At 41.2% G+C, this 22356-nt stretch overlaps 1 protein-coding gene across 1 annotated transcript; it reads right to left on the bottom strand.

Moving 5' to 3' along the window:
- Positions 1 to 19: 19 nt before the first annotated feature.
- Btg3 (BTG anti-proliferation factor 3) lies at positions 20 to 14829 on the bottom strand. The gene is made up of 5 exons (XM_041678440.1): positions 14671 to 14829; positions 11318 to 11496; positions 7358 to 7495; positions 4491 to 4698; positions 20 to 696 (listed from the first exon to the last, which is right to left on the bottom strand). The coding sequence occupies exons 2-5, from the start codon at positions 11488 to 11490 to the stop codon at positions 457 to 459; spliced, it is 759 nt and encodes a 252-aa protein (XP_041534374.1). The 5' UTR covers positions 11491 to 11496; positions 14671 to 14829; the 3' UTR covers positions 20 to 456.
- Between the last annotated feature and the right edge of the window lie 7527 nt (positions 14830 to 22356).

Genomic DNA, 22356 nt, shown 5'->3' with positions numbered 1-22356 from the left:
AGAACAAAACCACACATTGTCATGCCTCAGACTACTTTTTATTTGCAACTACATGATTTCACGCAATTTTTCTAAATAATGACATAAAATAGATTTCCTTGTGTATAAATAACTTACTCTCCATAAAGTCAATGCTCAAAGGTGCTAGAACACATCGCCCACTCCTACAGTGTTTCTGTATCCAACAGAGTCAATGCACAATATATAAATACTTAAGTCCAATGTTAAAAACTCAGGCACTTGACTAACTTTAATAAAGTTTCTCAAACTATTTCAATATATCTAAAGTGCATATATATATATACTTTTTTAAGAAAGATTATTCTCAATAACTTTTCTATAAAAATAAGTTTGATGGTTTGGCCCATCTAACTTCACTACAAGTAGGAACTTTTAGTATATATAGTAAGGTCTATTCTTCCTTTCTATCAACATGACAAACAAAATCAAAAGGAGCTAGTGAGGCGCTAACATGTGAGGATTAATCCAGTGATTTCGGTCACAATGCATTCCAGGAGGAGGTACCCATGTCACTGGAATTGGACGGTATGGTTTATTCTTCCTTCCTGGATTTGGATAACCAAATGGAACAGGAGGAGGATAGTGACTCTGATGGCCATTCCCTCGGTACATTCCTGGCTTTTTTCTGGGCAATGGATGCCACACTGGAAGAGGTGGGAATATCAGTTCTGAAATCTGTAGGAAAGAGAAAGCATTAAGTAAATTCAAAGGAAAAAAAAGATACACGTTTTCAGTAAAGACTAAGTTTCAGGCCGCTCACTAAACACAAACTACCAATCACCCTAGAAGATGGTCTCAGGGACATCCTTTGGTTATGTTTAAATATGTGAAGAAAGAAAAACCCTCACCTCATTAATAGGTCACATGTATTTTCTGAATGAAGAAAAAAATAAATAAATTAAAAATCTTCAAGCATCAAAGATGCAAATGCAGAATGAATGGTAACTTCTAAGAAGAACACAGGAGGTTGGAGGTTAGTTAGTTAAGCAAGGAGTCACTCAAGGAACTTAGGAACATAAATTTCATGCTCCAGCTCAAAGTCTACTAAAAAGATAATGGAATCTTAGAAACAGAGACCAAGTATTTCGACATAACTTTCCAGACCATTCTGCTGTAGCCTGTGCAGTACTTGGGCTCAAAGATCTTAGAGTATACTATAAGGCAGGTAGGGTTCACATGGCTTAAATTCTCATTAGTGGTTTTCAACTATTTTGCTTAGAACATACAGACTATGAATTTCAGATTCTCTGATTCTAACAATTAAAATCCTGTAGAGCATTTACTTCATTCAGATGGTGCAAATGACATGGACCAATTTTGTAGATATTTTGAAAAGAAATTCTATGTTTGTACTTCTGAGCGCATCTATACACACCTGAAGTTTTTTACATTTGCCTTCAAAGATATATACAAAGATATATACTTTGGTTTTTCTTACAAATATTTAGAATGAGTAGCCCTTTTCATGTACTTTCTAGTCATTTAAACAATTTTTGCTCATATTGAGAATTCTGCCTATTTCCTCATTAGGTCGTTTGTCTTTTACTGCTGTTACTACTGCTGTTTTTACTGCAATGCTGAGGATGGAACCTCGGGCCTTGTGCATGAGGCAACCGCTGTGGTACTGAGCTGTATCTCCAGTTCTCCTTTATAGCTTTTATTTTGAGAAAGGGTCTCACTTGCCCCAGCTGGCTGTGAATCTGTGATCCTCCTACTCTTCCACCAGGCCTACTAATTTTTTGGAGCGGTTTAAGGTATATTCTGAAAACAAGTCCTTAATACATATGTTTACGTAATAAGAATATACTTTCTGTGATCCAATCATTCATTTTCTAATGTTTTCTTTTGCTTACTAAAAATATTTAGTTTTGATAAACATTAACTCTTTTTAAATGCTTTTTGTGATACTTGGAAAACATTTAAAGAGAATTCTCCATATTTCTTCATATATAAAACATCAAAATTGAGCTTTCTTATATGTAGAGAGCTATAATCATCTCAAATCCATTTGTTGGTATATGGCTATTAGGCAACACTTAGTCCTATTTTGGCCTTTTCCCTTCTTGTTTTAGAATTGTTGAAGACTTTTCCCCTTTAATTGCCCTGGCATTCTGGTTTGAGAGAGGTGAGTGGGGTAAATATATAAAACTGAGCTTATTACGGAATTTCTATTTTGTTCCAATGATGTATTATGTATTCTTAAACTACTAACAATCTTGATGCATAGAACAGTTTTGTATTCATGTTAGCCCTCAAATTTTATTTTCTTAAAAATCTAGAATCAATGTGTTAATGACTTTTGGAATTTTGATTGAATTGAGTCTATAGATCAATTTGGAGAAAGATTGAGAGCTGACTTTAGGAGTAATTTCCAGAAACTCTAAAGAACAAAAACCCTTTCCTGCCAGGATCTATGAATGTCTTTATTAGATAATCCCCCTTTAGAAAAGAAACTAGAAAGTGAATCAACAAATTACAGAAGGTATATTTTCATTACATTTATGTGTTAAGGACTTGTTTTTAGAATATACCTTAAAACACTACCGAAAAACCCATTAATATCAGTGTCAAGAAAAATAGGAAGGTTAATGCAGAATTGTATCTAAGCTTCTTCTACACTAGGGCTTAAAACAGTAGCCTGCCTGCCTTTCTGTGAAACGTTTTGTTGATTAGAATTCCAAAGACAAATATTTCCAAATAAGTATGTAGGATATCCTAACTAATTTCCACACCTTTCTATTATTCTAACATTCTTTTGTGTTAGGGAAAAATAAATGTCAATTGGTTTTAAACCTTACAAAGAATTCAAGGCAGTCAGTTTCTTTTGGGACTTACAGTCAGTCTTGCTTGACTGAGTAAAAACAAAATCACCACATTTGGATGATTTCCAGGAAATTCAATAAAGGTAGTTTGTAATATATAATGCAACATACTAACAGAAAAATGACCTCAATATTTATGGCATAGATTTGAAAAATGATCCGAAAGGCAACCACAATCAAACAAAAGCAAAGGAAAGATAACAAAACAAAAAGCAAGTGTGGTGGTGAACACCCTCACAAAGCACAGGAGAGGAGTGAGGGAAGAATGGACTATCATGCTATTTTATACTGTTAAGTTTACTGTTTGTATTTGCAAGTTTCCTTTCTTATAGTTTTAATTATTTTTTGGTTTTTCGAGACAGGATTTCTCTGTGTAACAGTCCTGGCTGTCCTGGAACTCGCTCTGTAGACCAGGCTCACCTCGAACTCAGACTTGCTTGCCTCTGCCTTCTGAGTACTGGAATTGAAGGCGTGCACCACATGCCACCACCACCAGGCAGTAAGTTATTTTCTAAAAAGAGTTTTACTGAATGTGGTGGCACATGCCTTTAATCCTAGCACCCAACAGGCAGTGAGGCAGGTGGATCTCTTTGAGTCTAAGACCTATGTGGCCTACGTAGTTGGTACATTATGTAGCCCACTTGGGGCTAATAGAATGAAACCTACCCTCAAAAGAAAAGTTTTATAAAAAAGAAGCATGTGATAATCTTTTTTATCTTTCCTGTCAATTCAAGAAAGGATAACTAAACAACCAAGAGAAGGAAAAATTAATTACATTTCAATCAGAAAATATTCATCATATCATTATATGAACTTGAAAGTTTAATTTTTCATACTCAAAGATTCTTAATTATTAGGTACAAGTTTTTGTATCATTCTAACACTGATCTAACCATAAACCTGGCACATTAAAGTACATCTAATTTAGACTAATATATGAAGGCATATTTTAAAATATACTAAAAATATGGGCTGCAGAGACGGCTCAGCCGTTAAGAGCACTGGCTGCTCTTCGAGAGGTCCTGAGTTCAATTCTCATGGTGGCTCACAAGCATTCTAATAGGGCCCAATGCCCTCTTCTGACATGCAGATATACGTGCAGCACTCACATGTTTGTATATGAAACACATTAAAATAAATAAATTATAAAGTACATGTAGAAAGAGCAAAGCTCCTCAAAATATTTCTATAAATGTCTGACTAAAAATATTTCTCCTTTTATTAAAGAATATTGCTAGTCAAATTTCTAGGAAGTAATAAAATGCTTTTTAATATACAAATATAAATAAAGTAAATGAATCTATGGTGCAAACACATTTACTATACAATGCTTCCATGGTAAGACCAACAAGGCCAACTTTCTTTTCGTTTTTACATAAAAAACTAACCAAAATAAAATTCAGTAAAATTTCTCTTTAATAATGTAAAAGAAGAATAGGAAAATTATAAAAGTTATTGATTTTTTTCTTTAAATGCCAATCTGCATCTCTGAGAAGCATCTTCCATTAGTGTGTGTGAAAGAGTAGAGCTGATTCAGATATTCAACAGAATCCCTGGGAAGCATAAGCATGGCTAGCTGCAGTACCTGGCAAGCCCATCAATGCCCTACAATCTACCATCTAGTAACACAAAGTATTCCGTGGTTACCTGGTACACCGGGCTTGGTGTTGCAGTCAATGAACTTGGTTTCACTTCCACTTCTTTGCTTGTTTCTTCATCGGAAGAAGATGATCCTGAGTGATAATCAGAGGTCACCTTATCAAGAGCCCTGCTAACTTTCTTGGAAATCTCATCCTTGTTTTCATCCTCATTTTCAAAGCTGGCAACGATGAATGCATTGTTTTTCTCTCCATACCTAGTTATACACAAAAAAAAAAACTTACAAATCACATGAAAAGCAAGAAATGGTTGTAAAAACAATTAAACAGGTCTGGTCATGCCATTATTTCATGGCAATAAAGGAACTATTCCAGAACTGGACTGTGCACATTAATATCCAAAGCACAAGTAGGCTGTAATTTTCTAGCTAGTCTATTGAAGTTTTAATAAAAGTGGCTATTTTCTTCTCTACTGACATCAAACAAAAACTGAAACATCACAAGGGATCTATCTTTTTATTATGTTCTGTATGTACCTCACAGATCACAGAACTACATCAGGCAACAGAGAAGAGGTTGTTCGTTCATAGCACAGTCATGGAGCAGTGAGGATCTGCCCACTCTAATGGAAAGGGTAGTTGTATCGTAGAGGCAGGAAAATCTGAATTTGATGCCAGCCTGGTCTACATAGTGAGTATCAGGGCAGCCAGGGCACTAGAAAGACCTTGCCTTAGAAATGGTGTGGGAGGGAGGGAGGGACGGAGAGAGGGAGGGAAGGAGGGAGGGGAAGACGGAGAAAGGGAGGTATGGGCTGAAGAGATGGCAGTTAAGAACACCTGCTACTCTTCCAGAAGACCTGGGTTCAATTCCCAGCACCCATATAGAGGCTCACAACTACCAGAAACTCCAGTTCCAAGGTTCCATTGCCCTATACTGGTTTTCTCAGGCACCAGGCATACACACAGTGCATAGATATACATTTGGGCAATGTATCTATCTTGTATGATATATATATATATATATATATATATATATATATATATATATATATAGTATTAGGGATGTTTAGGTCTTTATGGAAAGAAACTGAAAGAAATAACACAAGCAATTAAGAGAGTTCAAATAATGGGGTTTATGGCCGTTATACACAAAGATCTGTACATATCAATGACCCTAAAGCTTGTAACATCTGATAAGGAATAATATCCCAGAGTGCTAGGATTAAAGTTATGCACCACCACTGCCCAGCTTGGAGTAAATTTGATAAGGTTACTGCTAATACAGCTTTAAGTGGCTGGCAGTATTGACACAAAATAAAAGCATTTAAAACGATTAGGAGGGATTGGCTGTCTATTCCAGTGACACTGATGGTTCATTTCATGTAAATTTGGGTCTTTAGCAGGATTTCATTGGGTAAAGTCTTCAAAGTATAACACCCAAGCAACACTTCATTCTTCACCCACAGTCTAAAAATATTGACTGTCCCTGGTCAAAACTTAACATGGCTTAGACAAAACAAAACAATGTCCTTCCTTCCTTCTTTCTTTCTTATGCATACAATGTTCTGTGGGCATGTACATGCCAGAAGAGGGCAGCAGATCTCATCATAGATGGTCATGAGCCACCATGTGGTTGCTTGGAATTGAACTCAGGGCCTCTGGAAGAGCAGTCAGTGTTCGTAATCTCATAGCCACTCTCCAGCCCAAAAGAAGACAATTTTGAAGATCCCTACTTTAATGAACCTGTACCTCACCACAGTTTCCCAAGGCAATACCCTTATATCAAGTAGTTATGTGGAGTTTTCCTGATAAAATTTAGAAGAGCATCCATGCGGTTCTTTTTAGTATTACTACTTATCTTCATTTTCATCTTCATTACAGATAAGGTTAAAAGCTGTGCCCATGTCTATAGCATATATCTGGATTCATATCAAAAAAGAAACTTCACTATAAAATAGAGGCCAAGAGAATTGCACCTTCAAAACAAAGAGAAACTCCCACAACACCACTATAGAAAAATTGTGGGCGCTCATGCTACTGGCCTAACCTGCTTCTCCTTCCTGGAGAAAAACAGCTTCCCAATCTTGTCACCTCATTACCCTCAGTCCACCCTTCACACAGCAGCCCAAGTGTCACCCACGAGGTAGTTGGCTACCTAACACTGTATTTGGCAGGAATTTCTAGTAGGGCACAAATAATAGTTTGTTGTAATTTGCTTACTATTTCTTCTCAGTTCTGAAAACTCCATAGGTGCCTAGTTAACGTAATGTTTGTATTAATAGGTTGAAGACAACACCTAACGCCCCCCCCCCCCCTTTTTTTTTGGTTTGTCGAGACAGGGTTTCTCTGTGGTTTTGGAGCCTGTCCTGGAACTAGCTCTTGTAGACCAGGCTGGTCTCGAACTCACAGAGATCTGCCTGCCTCTGCCTCTCAAGTGCTGGGATTAAAGGCGTGCGCCACCACCGCCCGGCTTACCTAACGCCCTTTTACAGTTGCTTGAGATGACAGAATTTCTATTATGAAAATAAAAATCTTTAAAATGTTACTAAGTTATCTGGAAACAGAAACAAGAGGCAGAGATAAAGACTGACTAAAGGTCACTGTCCTATATCATCCCTTGAGCTTCCCCTAACTTGAAAGGGCTATGCCACATGAATGAAACACAGTGACAGGAGCAGATGCCTACGTTCTACACACCACCCTTGGTGTACATTAAAATGCTTGGCAAAGTTCTAGGAAACCCGTTTCTGAGTTCTTCATGGTATAAAATAGATTCACCACCCACCTTCATAGCCTAATTTCATAAACATCTTCTGAGAAAGCCAAACTGCCAGCTCCTGGCTGTAAAGAGTTATAGGTGGGACACACAGGAACAAGTTTGGTAAAACTGGTTCAGCTTCTAAACATGAAGACTCACCGACAGCACACCTCACATGGATCCACCCAGAGTGTAAGTTCTTTTGGCAAGCCTAGGTCACTGTACAAAATGCAGCTGTTCTCACAGGCTTTCAGGACATCGGGATCAACTCTCTGAAACTTATTGACACGAATACATCTATAACAAAATAGAATTAGATTGATAGTTAGGATTGAATCTCAATCATAAATCCCAATATATATGAAAGTAAGTAATAACAAAATACTCTGATGGAGAACCTTGGAGATTCTCAAGTCTGAACTTTCAGGCAAGAGAGGCAACACAAAGGCTGCCTAGAAGTACCTGGGTGAGCCCAGAGCAATCACCAGTTTAAGTTAGCAGAGACCACTAAACAGCACATGGATATCAAATAAATAGAGAACAAAATGGTTACTTAGAACTCTTAATTTTTTTTGGGGGGGGGGGGCGTGCGCGCATGTGTGTGGCATGTCTTATGTGTCCCAAACTTGCTATGAAAACTGATTATGTTACTAGAACTTGAGATATTCTCACTTCTACCTCTCAAGTGCTGGAATTAGAGATGGAAACCCACACACCTGTTTACAGCAATACTGGGGATCAAACCCTAAACTTCATGTTAAGTAAGTACTCAACCAATTGAGCTATATCCCCAGCCCTGACATTACAAAGTTTTGTAGAGTAAGCTGATAAAATCTGTAACTAATAACTAATAAAAGACTCCATCCAGTGCAAACTGGAAATTTTTGTGACAAGCTTTATTGCCACAAACTTGTTTTTACATCCCAGGTAATAAGGTTAACTCTTAAGGGAGACAGCTTTTACTTCAACTACAATTGTTTCAAAAATAATTATTCAAGGACAGTAGAAGCATGAATATCACATACTTACTAACATGTGACTCTAAAACATTTTTTTGCTTTACTTGATGTAAATAACATCTTCCTTTTATCTAAGTTGCCAAAATAAGTTAGTAAAGATAGTAAATTAATAAAGCTCATTGCATTTTAACCTAAGAAAAGCCATGTTCACAATGGAATGCAGACACAGAGCCAGCAGCAATAGGCAGCACCCTTACTCACCGCCTAACTTGTTGCCTCCTTGTACATTTTTTTTTTTTTTTTTTGGTTTTTCGAGACAGGGTTTCTCTGTGGCTTTGGAACCTGTCCTGGAACTAGCTCTTGTAGACCAGGCTGGTCTCAAACTCACAGAGATCCGCCTGTCTCTGCCTCCCAAGTGCTGGGATTAAAGGCGTGTGCCACCACCGCCCAGCTCTCCTTGTACATTTTTATAAAAATAAAATATTTGTAGAAGACTGTTCGGCAATATAATACCTGTAAAAATATTCATATTCTGAACATTATTAGTTCTCAGAATCTAATCTGGAAACATAAAATCAGAAATCCAGATAAATATGGATAAGTACAGAGTCTCTTATATATTGTAACTGCCAAAAAAATTTAAGCATTAAGTAAATAATATTATTTTATTTTTTAAAAGATTTATTTATTATGTGTACAGTATTCTGTCTACATGCATGCCTGCATACCAGAAGAGGGTGCTAGGTCTCATTACAGATGGTTATGAGCCGCCATGTGTTCGCTGGGAATTGAACTCAGGACCTCTGGAAGAGCAGTCAGTGCTCTTCACAAGTGAGTCATCTCTCTGGCTCCGTATTATATTATTTTCATGCAACTTTTATAATCTTGCATTTGAAGACTAGTTAATAAAAGTAATCCCAGTATGTAGGCTAAAAAAAGCATTAAAATATGTAATATACCTAAATTTGCTAAAACAAACTTTATATCTGATTTTAAAGCTTAGCATCTAAATCACCCTGGTGATTCTAACGTTATACAGGATTATTTAAGACCCATACACCAAGTCCAAAAGCATCTGAGACTGTGGAGCTCTTCATGTTTACATATCATAGTCACGAAGGTGATTTAGATGCTAAGCTTTATATTACCAAACAATCTTCTACAAATATTTCATTTTTATAAAAATGTACAAAAACGTTTTTAACTTATATTTTTCCTTTTCCATCTATCATGAAGTCTAATAGTGTTTTACTTATATGGAAGCTTCAAAATGATTCAATGATATTTCTGATCACATTGTCAATTTAGTCTTATATGATCTTTTCCTCAAGTTTTCAGAATTAATGGAAGTGAAATGGCACACTCTCTAACCTTACTGTATTTACTTGGTAGTGCTTCTATTTTTCAGCAGCTTGGCACTTCCAAAAGCATCCATTTAACATCAGTAAGACATGTACACAAAGCAACTCTAATTCACAAAACCTGTTCACTATGAAAAACCAAGATGCGTAGGGAAAAAAGGAATAAAATGAGAAGTTAAAAAATTATTTGAGCCTAAATTAAAGGCTACATGTCTACTTATATTCATATTATTGATCAACTTACTAGGAAACTTTTGAGTAAATATTAAGAAAAAATACAGAAACTACCTGGGCTTATTCATGTCACCACACTATTAAACCTCAATTGGCTTTAAGCAAATAAAAAAATAACAATAAAATTGTATTTTTCCACTTCAGTCTTAGATTTCTCAAGTAGTTCTATAATCTTTTTGTTTTTTGTTTTTTTTTCAAGACAGGGTTTTTCTGTGTAGCTTTGGAGCCAAGCTGGCCTTGAACTCGGAGACCCACCTGCCTCTGCCTCCTGGATTAAAGGAGTGTGCCTGGCAGCTCTATACTTTTAACTGTTAACCAAGAAGACCTTTCATATAAAAACTCATTACATACTGGTCTGTGGGACAAACAGCAGGGACAACAAATGTGCACAAATGAAAGAATTTCTGTAACTGTCACAAGTTAACCGTGTTTCACTTTAAATTCTGATACCATGTTCACAATGTAGACCCTTTATTGTCCGATAGCTAGTTTCAGGAAGTTACTTCTCAGTAGATACATCTGTGCCAAAGTGAGCATGCCAGGGCATGTTCTTCTTGTACAGCTTAAGGAAAAGTCTGCTCTTCTAGCTGTGTGTGTAACTGACGATCAGAATACAAGTCAGTTGCAAGTAGGCACTCTCTTCCTTCTTAGTGCCAAGACTGCGGTGTACACACAGTAATGGAAATCCGGCAGCATTCAAAACCATTTCAAATCCCCAAGTCAGTATTTACCACTTGACGTACATAGATGAGTTACCTTCAACTGGCTTATACCACAAAGGAGATGTACAATATAAAAGATCATCACTATAAAAGCCAAGGACACGTTATACTAATTATCTTTTCGTTTGTTTTTAAGACAGGGTCTTTTAATATAGCCCTAGCTGTCCTGTAACTAGGTAAAACAGACTAGCCTTGAAATCACAGAAATCCATCAGCCTCTGTCTTTGGAGCGCTAAGATTAGAGGCGTGTGCCACTATGTCTGGCTCTATCTGATTCTTATTTTATCTTCTTTTTTGGGGAGGGTTTTCGAGACAAGATTTCTCTTTGTGGCTGACCTGGAATTCACTCTGTAGACCAGGTTGGCCTTGAACTCAGAGATCTGCCTACCTCTGCCTCCTGAGAGTGCTGGGATTAAAGGTGTGCACCACCTTGCCTTCTTAAAAGAACAGGCAGGATACACTTTATCTTTAGATACAGAGCAACTAATTTCCCTCAACTCTTAATTATGACTTTCATTTAGGAGAGATTAGGAATTCTAGATTTGTGGAAAACTCTGACTACCCACGGTAATAACAAATGTACTGCCTAGCAGGAGCCAGACTAGGCAAAAGAAACTGACTGATGAATCTAGAGCTCTGGCTTCAAGACTAAACAATAGCACCCATCAGCAAATACTTGTACTTTAAAATGAACAGGAAAATACCATGTGACACCCCAGAGTTTCCTATTTTGCAGATAAAATCATGATAGGCATGTCTAAACCTTCAGTCCTCTGGCCTGGTAGCCATTACACAAATTGATCTACACGCAGTCCAATTCAATCATCCAATCTAATTCTTTACCTGTAGGCCTGTCCTTTTGATGGTTTTTCTGGGTACCAGTGGTTTTTATATTTTTCTTGAAGTATTTGAGTCAGTTTCTCAGCAAATCTCTCAACGGCTTCTTTTTTCAACTTATCATGTTTTCGAACCAGCCTTGTGAAGAAGAAGACAACAGCAGCAATTTCGTTCTTCATTTTTCCCTGTAAAGATAAAAGTTTTCTTAAAAACAAAACAAAAATCTAAACAACAGTGTCAACAAAAAACTCCACACACACAAACTAGAAAATAAAGTTCTGCACTATATGCCCCTTAGAGCTTTCCCTTCGTGTCCAGTAATTACCACTAATGTTGTTTAGTCCTCAGAGACCTTAGAAAATACGAATGGGATTACTACTTAGTTTTAAGTAGTAGTTCAGTAATGAACACACCACATTGCTTCTGAAGACTAAAATAGAACCAGGTAACACCCCAAAAGAATCGCTGTAATAAATACCACACAGCTTTTACCAAGTAAGTCAAATCCTAACTCGAAACAGAAGAGTCCATTTTCAAAGCTAGCACTCAGGGCTGGAGAGAGAGCTCAACAGTTAAGATCACTTGCTACTCTTGCAGCAGACTTGCATGGTGGTTAATTGTAGCATGACTAATAAAAACTCAGAGACAGACTTTGGGGTTCAACTTCAGAAAAGCAAAATAGCCAGCCTCTGGTTCTTACCTCTACCTCAGTCCAAAATGGCGATCCTGCCTCCAGGAGTCTCAGAATGAGACTGACTGAGAGCTGTCTCCTCCCGTCTTACGTTCCTCTCTAGTGCTGGGATTAAAGGTGTGCACCACGACTAACTAGTGTGGTTACCAGGACTTAAGGTGTGTGTTTATCACTGCCTGGTTTGTAAGCCTGACTAGGGTTGCTGTTTTACTCTCTGATCTTCAGGTAAGCTTTATTTATTAAAACACAAACAAAATATCACTACAGTTAATAACTATCTGTAACTCCAAAACCAGCGGGCTCTTCTAACCTTTGAGGGTACCAGGCAGACACATGGTGGCCATACATACATGCAGACAAAATACCCATAAACACAAAGAGAAAAAAAAAATCTTAAAAATCTAGTACTATAGCCCCATTTTGGAGAAGTTTGTGTAGTTCTCCCAAAAGATTAAAAAACTATGACAGTTCCAGTAATTCTACTAGTTATAAGCCCAAGACAACAAAAACATTAAAACTCTGACTATGCTAAGAGCACTCCACTGTTTATTTAAAATGCATAAGTTGTATATGTGAATTATACTTCAATAAAGCTGCTAATGCATTGAAAGTTTTTCTGCACTGAGTGTTGTGTAAATATTCTTTCAGGAATAGATATATCTTCCTAAAAAGCTAAGACAAAATAGTGAGTATTAAAACACATTCAACAGAACATAAACTCAGGATAACTCAAAAAATTAAATAATCAGTTACATTTTGGAACTGCATCAAAGACTCTTAAAATAGAAGATCTGATTTGTCATTGATTAATCCACCAAGGCTGTTATGGTTGTTTTGAATATACATATGTTTTGAGATGAGCTCATTCACTTGGCTTATGAAAGTAACTTGGAGATATTTAGATGTAGCATTTACTAAGTAACATCATCTTTCTGGGTGCCAACGACAAGCCCTTCTGTATTCTACCAGTGAACTGGCTTAACAACAGACTGTTCTAAAAAACTCAAGAATGACAAAAGCCCAGAGTCACCTGGTTCTTTTAGCTTTCTTAAACTGTTCTTCTTCAAGTTTTTCTTTTTCTTCTTCTTCTTCTTTTTTTTTTTGTTGTTGTTGCTGTTTGTTTTGGTTTTTTGAGATAGGGTTTCTCAAACAGCCCTAGCTGTCCCAGAACTAGCTCTTGTAGATAGACAAGGCTGGCCTTGAACTCACAGACGTCCGTCGGCCTCTGCATCCCCGAGTGCTGAGATTAAGTTTCTTGTCAAATGTGAATCTTTTACTGTGTGCAAATGCTAAACTAAAATGGGACCTCACTGAGAGTCAAATTCTATACAGTTATCTGAGACATGTCCTGACAGCCATTGTCTCTCTCATCTTTCATGGGAAGGTAAGATACTCAAACCTCTTGGACTCTCAGAATGCCAAATTCACCTACTGCCCACTGCCATCACCAACTGGTTCACAAGGCAGTGTGTGAACACACAGATCTTCAATCTACAACAGCTGTAAGCCTCCCTTCTGGAAAATGTGAGGCATTCCCCACTTTATGAAGCTTCATTTATACCTCCCACTTCAGAACACCCATGAGGGAACTGAAAACGGACTGGACTGGAATACACGATTGGGGTAAGAGAGTTGCTGATTTTAGTACATTAGCTCCACTCCCAACGAAACCAAAGACTCACAGTAAAGAAATGGACTGATCCTTAGACCGTTCTCATTCATCAAGGCGGCCACTATGTGCTACATAAGAGTTTGGGGATTTGCTTTTGTTTGCTCAATTTCGTATCAAAAAAATAAAGGAAGGAAAGAACCACTTAGTGGTTGCTTTTGGTTTGTAACAGAAAATGAGTCATACGGACTTATTTTTCTGTTTGAAGGAACGATGACTGGAACAGCTGAAAAATTCACCCCCTTTTATCAGTGTTCCAGGAGTGAAGCCGGGAGGAGGGGCGAGCCACCACAGGAGGGACCCATTAGACCTAAGGCGCCTAGTGCCACCCACACTCCCCCTCAAAGCTCCCATTTTAAACACCGCTTGGTGACGTCATCCCGGGCCGTCGTCACCGCGGCGGCTGCTCCTTAAGTTCTACTTTGTTCCACAAGCCCGGCCTTCTAGGAGTTTGTAACTTTGTATCCCCCCCCCCCCGCCCCTCCCCGGTAACGAACAGAGCCACTCGCAATTTCTAGAAACAAGTCTTTCTCCAGGTGGACGCTGCCAAGGTGGAGGGGGCGGCAAGCGTGGTCGGGGCGAGGCGCCCTGACCGCCCGGCGGTCGTGGCCAGCGAGATCCAGATGCGGCCGGAGCGGGGCGGAGGGTCCGGCAGCCTGGCTCGGGCGGGGCGCCCCCCACGCACCCCTGAGGGGCCGGCCTGGGCCGCGTCCAACCTGTGCAAGCCGGTTGGCCCCTGCCCGCCACCCGCTCTCCCGCCCGCCCGCCCGCCCGACGCCCGCTGTCGCCTGCCCGGAGGCCGTAGGCGACGTGGCACGCGCCCGAGGAGGCGTCGCCTCCCCTCCAGGACCCGCTGCCGCTCCGCTTCCGACGTGGCGGCGGCCGCGTCCCAGCTTCCCTCGCCGATGCCTTGGGCGGGGGGGGCCCACCGCGTCCCCTCACTCCAGGCCCGCTCTCCAATTCCGCCACCGCGTCCCCGCCGCGGCCCGCTCTCCTTACCGCCGCCACTCCGGGGGCTGCACCCACGCCGGCTGCGACCTCCTTCCGTGGCCCGGGGAGCCGAGCGCGAGCGCGAGGACTCTGGTCCGCCTAGTGCGGCTGCTGATGCTCCTCTTGCTGCTCCTGCTGCTGCGTCGTCGGACCGCCGCCGAGCGCGCGCCGGGCAGACTGGCGGGCGACGGAGCGCGCGGACCAGCGAGCCAGCGAGCGAGCAGGCGAGCGCGGTCCCGACGCGGCGCGCGGGGGGCTCGAGGCCCGGAAAAAGGGAGGGGCGGTGGCTGGGAGAGGCCGGGCGCTGCGCCGAACCAATGCGCGCGCCCCGGGGGCGGGGCCTCGCCGGGACCCGCCCCGCCCCCCAGCCCGCGTGTGTGTGCGCGCGCGGCTGGCTCCTGCCTCGGGGCGCGCTCCGAGCCTGGGTTCCGACGGCCGCGCTGGCACGAGGTGGCGGCGCCTCCGGCACGAGTCCCGGGTTCCTTACCTCCCGTGAAGAGGCCGGCGGGCTATGTCCTCCCTGCTCTTCAGCCACTCCTCCTCACGCGAGTCTCCGCTGCCCCGGTACCACCTGCCTCCCTGCTGCCTGAGGGCAGGTTCAGTCCAGATCTCCACGTTGCTTCGTTGCTTCGAGCGGTCACCTCGGGGAGCTTGGCACCAACTCTCCTCCTCCTCCATCCGGCTGTGAAATCACTGGCTGCTCCCTCCCCACCCTGCTGTACGTGAGATTGTGTGGGTGAGATAGCTCTTACCTGGGCACTTTTCTGGCAGAGTCGGTGTCTCCATCCAAGCATGGCAGCCTCCTGTGGAGTATTTGTGAAGCAATCCTTGAGTGGCCAGGTTTCCCATTTCTGAGGCACTTTAACTCAAGGACTTCCCAGGAATAAAACTAAACCTTGACTAAACACATATGAAAGGGGCACATTTCATTCCATCTCTTAGGCTGAGCTGGCAACAAGGTTTCAGTGTTGTGAATGAAGTTGATAAGTCAAACAGGCCAGAAAAACACGGGGCACTCTTTAACGGAAGACTAAAAAAATGCAGATTAAGAACTATGGTGGCTGCAGCCTTTAATCACAGCACTTGGGAGGCAGAGGCAGGGGGATCTCTGAGTTTGAGGCCAGCCTGGTCTGTGTTATGCCCAAATCTGCGAAGTCCCCCAAAAGCCAACAAGGAGACCAAGTCCCATATGTAAAAGCAAAGAGCCTTTATTTTATGCAAGTTTGCAAACTCGGTCTCCGCATGTCCAACATATTAGAATAAACGGAGAGCCTCGAGCTCAGTTACAGTAGGGTTTTTATAGTAGTAAAGGTGGGGGTGAGGGGTCTCTGAGGTTCAGGACTCCTGATTGGATGACATTTGTCTGGGGTGGCCTGGGGTGTGTGTGCTGGCAGGTGATCCTATCTACAGCAGTTGGAATGTTAGGCATTTCCTTTGGATGGTCTGTTCTTGGATGGTGCTCAGGCAATCTTAGTTTATGATTCTTCCTGCAACCAGGTATTGCTTCAGGGTAACCTACTGAGACTCAGGCCTCTTATTAAATCTATCAATGGCTGAGTCCAACACTCCCAGGTGATGATGGTTGGAAGTAAAGAACTTCCTTTGGGTGATCTGTCCATATTTAGTTTATCATGGCTGGCTCCTACAGTCTACAAGAGCTAGTTTCAGGACAGGCTGCAAAGTTACAGAGAAACCCTGTCTAAAAAGAACAGAGAGAGAGAGAGAGAGAGAGAGAGAGAGAGAGAGAGAGGGAAAGGGAGAGGGGGGGGGAGGGAGAGAGTGAAAACTAATTGTTAAAGCTTTCCCCAGATTTCTTGTTGTTTACTAGGGGCTGGCAACATGTGTTAGCCTTTTTCTATGAATATTTAAACTTTTTCATTACTCATGTTGATGATTATTGTAAGCCTCTGTCTCTGGCCTCCATCTTTGGAGGCTCCGTCCCTGTGCTGCCTAGTCTTGCGGCCGCGGAGGAGGGTCAAGACAAGCCCGCCAAAATCTTGACCACAACTTCAGTCTATTTAAACTGCTTCCCTGGAAAGTTTCCTGGGGTCTTTTCCTTTCCCCTGGTGGTCGCATTAGCGGCCTCCCAGTTCCCTCTTGGGACCACCCGAGAGCTCAGGAATCTCATTAAACCTAGATTTTTTTTTTTTTTTTTTTTTTTTTGGTTTTTCGAGACAGGGTTTCTCTGTGGTTTTGGAGCCTGTCCTGGAACTAGCTCTTGTAGACCAGGCTGGTCTCGAACTCACAGAGATCCGCCTGCCTCTGCCTCCCGAGTGCTGGGATTAAAGACGTGCACCACCACCGCCCGGCCAACCTAGATATTTTTTAATTTGGCTTGTTGTGATTTGGCTTGATTGGGATTTTTGCATCTGCAGAGCGCTCACGTTAGGAAAAATTCCTAACAATTATAGCCTGGTACAACTCAAAAAATAACTTTTGCCAGTAATATACACTGCTCAAACCATTGTAAAAGTAGTGTACTATACTTTTTATTTAATGAGAGGCATCTACAATAGAGTTCCACTATTGTAGAACTAGGGCTGTTTCTCAACTGAAAGATGGTGCTGTATGTAGTAAGTATTCTTTGGGCCATTCCAGGAGATGGCATAAGAGTTTTCATTTAAAACTGATAATAACATAGAGGTTATTTTACTGATATGGGCCTTTAACTCTATGTTTTCATAAAATAGGTAGTTACAAACATTTTTTTTTTTTTTTGGTTTTTCGAGACAGAGTTTCTCTGTGGTTTTGGAGCCTGTCCTGGAACTAGCTCTTGTAGACCAGGCTGGTCTCGAATTCACAGAGATCCACCTGCCTCTGCCTCCCAAGTGCTGGGATTAAAGGCGTGCGCCACCACCGCCCGGCTAGTTACAAACATTTTTAATTGTCAAGAAATTTCTAAATCCTGTTATTAATGTTGTATGTAATCTTTTTTCTTTCCCTCTCTTTTTCTTTTTTGGTTTTTTGAGACTGTAACAGCCCGGTCTGTCATGAATGTCAGTTTATAGACCAGTATGGCCTCAAACTCACAGAGATCTGCCTGCCTTTGCCTCTGAGTGCTGGGATTAAAGGCATGTGCTACCATGCCTGGCTAGGATCCATATATAATCTTTATTAATTTGTGGTCCACGTGGTTCAGACAGAAGTACCATATTTAAAACGAAACAAAGGGCCAAAACCTGAACCCTCACATGTTCAGTATTCCTAAACACATCTGTAACACTTCTGTTTTCTGTCATTCACTTTTCTCCTACTCTATAGCTCCATCTGTGCTCTTCTCTGTAGCCTCTCCTGGAACTAGCTCTAGTAGACCAGGCTGACCTTGAACTCACAGAGTTCTGGCTGCTCTGCCTCCTAAGTGCTGAGATTAAAGGCACGCCACCGGTGCCCAGCCCTCTGTTCTTTTCAAGACTTGCCAAAGGAGGCTGTCAAGATGGCTCAGTGGTTAAGAGAACATGCTTTGGGAGACTGGGATTCAATTCTCATCACCCACATGGCTGCTAACAACCATCCGTAACTCTAGTTCCAGGTGACTCCATGTCCTCTCCAGATTGCCTCAGGCACCAGGCACATACATGGTGCATAACATACATACAGGCCCAACAATCAGATACATAAAACTTGCCTTGCTTTTTTTGTTTTTAAAGCCCTGTCTGTGTACTTCAGAAAAATTTTCAGTTCTAGTTCCTAAAATCAACAAATAATAAAAAGAGGTGTGGAGAGATGGCTCACTTATTAAGAGCATGTGCTGTTGTTTCAGAGCATCCAAGTTTGATTCTGAGCACCCACATTTGGACCAGGAGCTCCAGCTCCAGGGGACCAGACACCTCTGTTGTCTGATGGCAGATGCACTCATATGCATATGTATAAACTCATCCATATATATAATAGTTTTAAAGATAAAATGGTTCCGGTCAAATGAGACCATTCTCTGCAGAAAGTATGTAAAGGGAGTTGCTCTGGAGTGGATATTTGTGCTGCCACCACCAACTGTTGTTTAGAATAACTCAGCCATGTCAGGATGGTATTTGGGAGATGAGGGCTTCTGAATGTGACTGGATTATGAGCATAGCCTTCCTTAGGAATCGTGTGTATGTGTCCTATTAGAAGAGACAGTGGAGAGACTATCACTCTTTCTTCTTTGCTAGATGATACACGCACAAGACAGACAACAAGCCAGGAAGTGAATCCTCACCAGGTCCAAGGATCTTGATGTCCCACCTTCTAGAATTGTAAGAAAATAATTTCTATTATTTAATCAGCTCAGCCTTTTGTTTATGTTATAGCAGCATAAACTAAGAAGGAAGCATGGCTGATGGAAACAATTCTGTATTAATGTTTCTTTCATAGCTGCCACATGATGGTCATGAAAATGGTTCTTAGTTCCTACTATATATGCTCCAGTATAAGTGATTTCTTTTTGAAAGTGAACCACCCTGATAGAGCTGAGACTAAATAATCACGTACACCCTCCGATATGTATGTAAGTTCTGAAAATTGTATGTGGTTTCTGAATAAGAAATTGCACGTAAACAAATTTGTGGATAATTTTAAAATCCTGTTTTCACTAAATAACGGTGCTGTTTTAACTTCTGTTTAAACAAAACAACTTTGTTTCTTTGAGCTCAGGAAGTTCTGCATTGATCAGAGCAGTCTGGAGAGATGGTCCAGAGGTTAAGAGCATGGAACTGCTCCTCCACAGAACTTGGATTCAATTCGTAACACACTTGTGGCAGCTCACAAACTCCCGTTCTAGGACTTCAGATGTCCTTTTCTGGTCCCCAGGAGCATTGCACACACATAGTGCAACATACCCATACTACACATAAAATGGAGATACATCTGTTTCAGGTGCATTCTTTCCAATCTGCATGTTTAATTTGAATCTGAATACACATCCATCACTTTTATATTGAAAACCGAGTTCTGTTGTATTATGTAGCAGCAGTATAGCCCTAGGGGACCATTAGAGATCAAATAATGTGATCTAAGAATTTTTAAGTCTAAGGATAATATGTTTGTGGCAGCCAGGGTTGCATCACTGTGATGAAATCCCTGGGAAGATGAACTTCCAAGGAGAGAAACTTTATTTTGGATTGCAGTTTTGGTGCTGCTTCTCCAAGATCAGGTGACTCCACTACTCTAGCCCCAATAGGTGTGCTAAGTAGCACTGCCCCAAGCTTGTGATACAGCAAACTGCTCACCTCAGGTCCTGGAAGCAAAAGAAGAAGCCAGGGTTCCACAATCACAGTTAGGGGCATGCCTGCAATTGAAAAGAAAATATTTTGATGAGACATCTCAGTTACTTTATTGATAAATTTAAGAGTGTGTAAACTGGGTAAGCATATTGCCTAGGTGGGCCAGGTACACTGGGCCCAGTCAGAGCTTCATACTGGATGTGTCTAATGTCCCCTCTTCAACAGGAGAGGAGGTCCGTTTGCGGTTAGCTTCCTTAGTTACCACTCACCTATTTTCCAGTGCATCAAAGAAATTGAGCTTTATTAGTGCCTATGTGTACACATCTGTACACACACACACACACACACACACACACACACACACACACAGAGAGAGAGAGAGAGAGAGAGAGAGAGAGAGAGAGAGAGAGAGAGAGATTTAAGAATTGGTGTGTACTGTTATGGGAGATAGAAAATTCAAAATCTATTGGGCCAACAGTCTAGAAATTTATCAATAATTGAAATCATTACATGAGCCCTAATCTTGTATCTAGGATTTCTATGCTAAGGTCTTAAGACAAAATTTCTTATTTGAGAAACTTCAGTTTTTAGTTTTGGGGCCTTCAACTGATTGGGGCACCGATCTCCCATTGAGGTTAACTTCCTTTACTTAAGGCAACTGATTTGGAATATTAATTATGTGTTGTAGGAGGCCGCTTGTTTGTGTCTCGGCCGCCTGACAGCTCAGACCTGAAATAATCACACAGAAATTATATTATTTAAAAACATTGTTTGTCCCATTAGTTCTAGCTTCTTATTGGCTCTTACATATTAATCTAACCCATTTCTAGTAATCTGTGTATCGCCACGTGGCTGTGGCTTACAAGGTAAAGTTCACAGCGTCTGTCTCTGGAGGGGCTACACAGCTTCTCCCTGACTTCAGCATTGAGTTTAATTTTCCCTGCCTAGCTCTGTTCTACCCTATCAGGCCAAGCAAGCCAGTTTCTTTATTAACCAATGATATTCACAGCATACAGAGGGGATCCAACATTAATCATGTTTACAAAGTATCCTTCAGTCTGACTCCTAGACTAGTGTTTGGGCAAACTGAGTGCTGTATCAGCAAACTGATGCAGAAAGCCAGCTACCAAAACAATTGTTAACTAATAATGTTTCCTCAAAGACATGCTGATAAGTAAGATTAAAAATGTTAATTTTTTTTTTTTTTGGTTTTTTGAGACAGGGTAAAAATGTTAATTTTTTTTATTGAGCCACATAAAGCATGCATTCATTAGGAAAACAAACCCTTAGGCTGGGGAGATAGCTCATCTGTAAAGTTCTCTGTTCACTTGGTACACCCAAGTTCTATATCCAGAAACTAGGCTAAAAAAAAAAATTCTATGTGTGCTAATACAATTGTAATCCCAATGCTAGAGAGGCAGAGAGAGACAGGCAGCTTTCTCAGGCTCACTGGCCTTCCAGCCTCCCCTACTGCCCAGTTTCAAGACAATGAAAGACCCTGTTTCAAAAAACAAGGTGGATGGTACCTGAGCTTGACAGCCCAAATTATCCTCTGGTCTCCACAGACAAATGCGTACATTTATGCCTCTCCCCACTGAACAGTCACACACATACACAACGAAAGCAAACACCTTCAGTTATTTAAATGTGGTCTTTTTAGGCAGTTTTGTAGACGTGAGGGTCGGTAGGTATATCAGTCACTTGTCTGTTGCGGTGAGAAGACACCATGACCAAGGCGACTTACAGATGGAGGAGTTTCTCTGGCTTATGGTTCCCGAGGGATAGGAGTCAACATGGCAGCAGGAACAGAAAGGGGAGGACTCACGTCTGGACCATGCTGGAAGGAGAGAGAGTGAACTGGGAGTAGGGTGAGGACAGGAGCTCCCCAAGCATGACCTGCTAATATACTTTCTCCAGAAAGTTCACGCCTCCCAAGCCTCCTCAAACTGTGTCATCAGCTGGGAACCAAGGGTTTTAGGGCCCGAGCATGTGATGGGAGGGGAGCGAGGCAGTGTGTGTCATTTAAACAGTCATATCAGAAGCAGAGAAAGGAAGATCGGTGTCTGATTCTAGAAACCATCTTCTCTAGAACGGAATATTTGGTTGCAGCACTGGGGACAGTACAGCAGATAAGAACAAAGTTGAACTAGTATATGGGTGACTATCTCTTCACAGGTAGAAACATGCTAGTATGGTTTCATTGTGTCCCCTCCAAAGTTCAGTGTTACCAGAGAGATAGTATTGAGAGGCTCCTGAGAAGGCTTGCTTTCTAAATGAGAGTATTAGTGCTAATACAAAGCATGGATCCTACCTTAAAGCGAATATTTATTCTTTAGCTAAATATGAGTGGCCCTGCTCCAAGAACACAGATTCAAATCTGTGATGGCTTGAATGAAAATTGCCCCCATAGGCTCATATATTTGAATGCATAGTCTCCACTTAGTGGAACTGTTTGGGAAGGGTTAGGAGATGTGGCCTTGTTGGAGAAAGTGTGTCG

Source organism: Microtus oregoni, unplaced genomic scaffold (assembly GCF_018167655.1).
Source record: "Microtus oregoni isolate MIOR12 unplaced genomic scaffold, Mior012 000030F_ref0000283, whole genome shotgun sequence".
Classification (NCBI taxonomy): Eukaryota; Metazoa; Chordata; class Mammalia; order Rodentia; family Cricetidae; genus Microtus; species Microtus oregoni.
This window is presented reverse-complemented; position numbering and strand designations above follow the sequence as displayed.

Coding starts and splice junctions, on each gene's coding strand:
- Btg3 (XM_041678440.1), bottom strand. CDS start 11,490: ATGAAGAACGAAATTGCTGCTGTTGTCTTCTTCTTCACAAGGCTGGTT. Junction 4,699..7,357: donor CCATGTGAGGTGTGCTGTCG/GTGAGTCTTCAT, acceptor GTGTATAACTAG/GTATGGAGAGAAAAACAATG. Junction 697..4,490: donor CACCAAGCCCGGTGTACCAG/GTAACCACGGAA, acceptor TCTTTCCTACAG/ATTTCAGAACTGATATTCCC.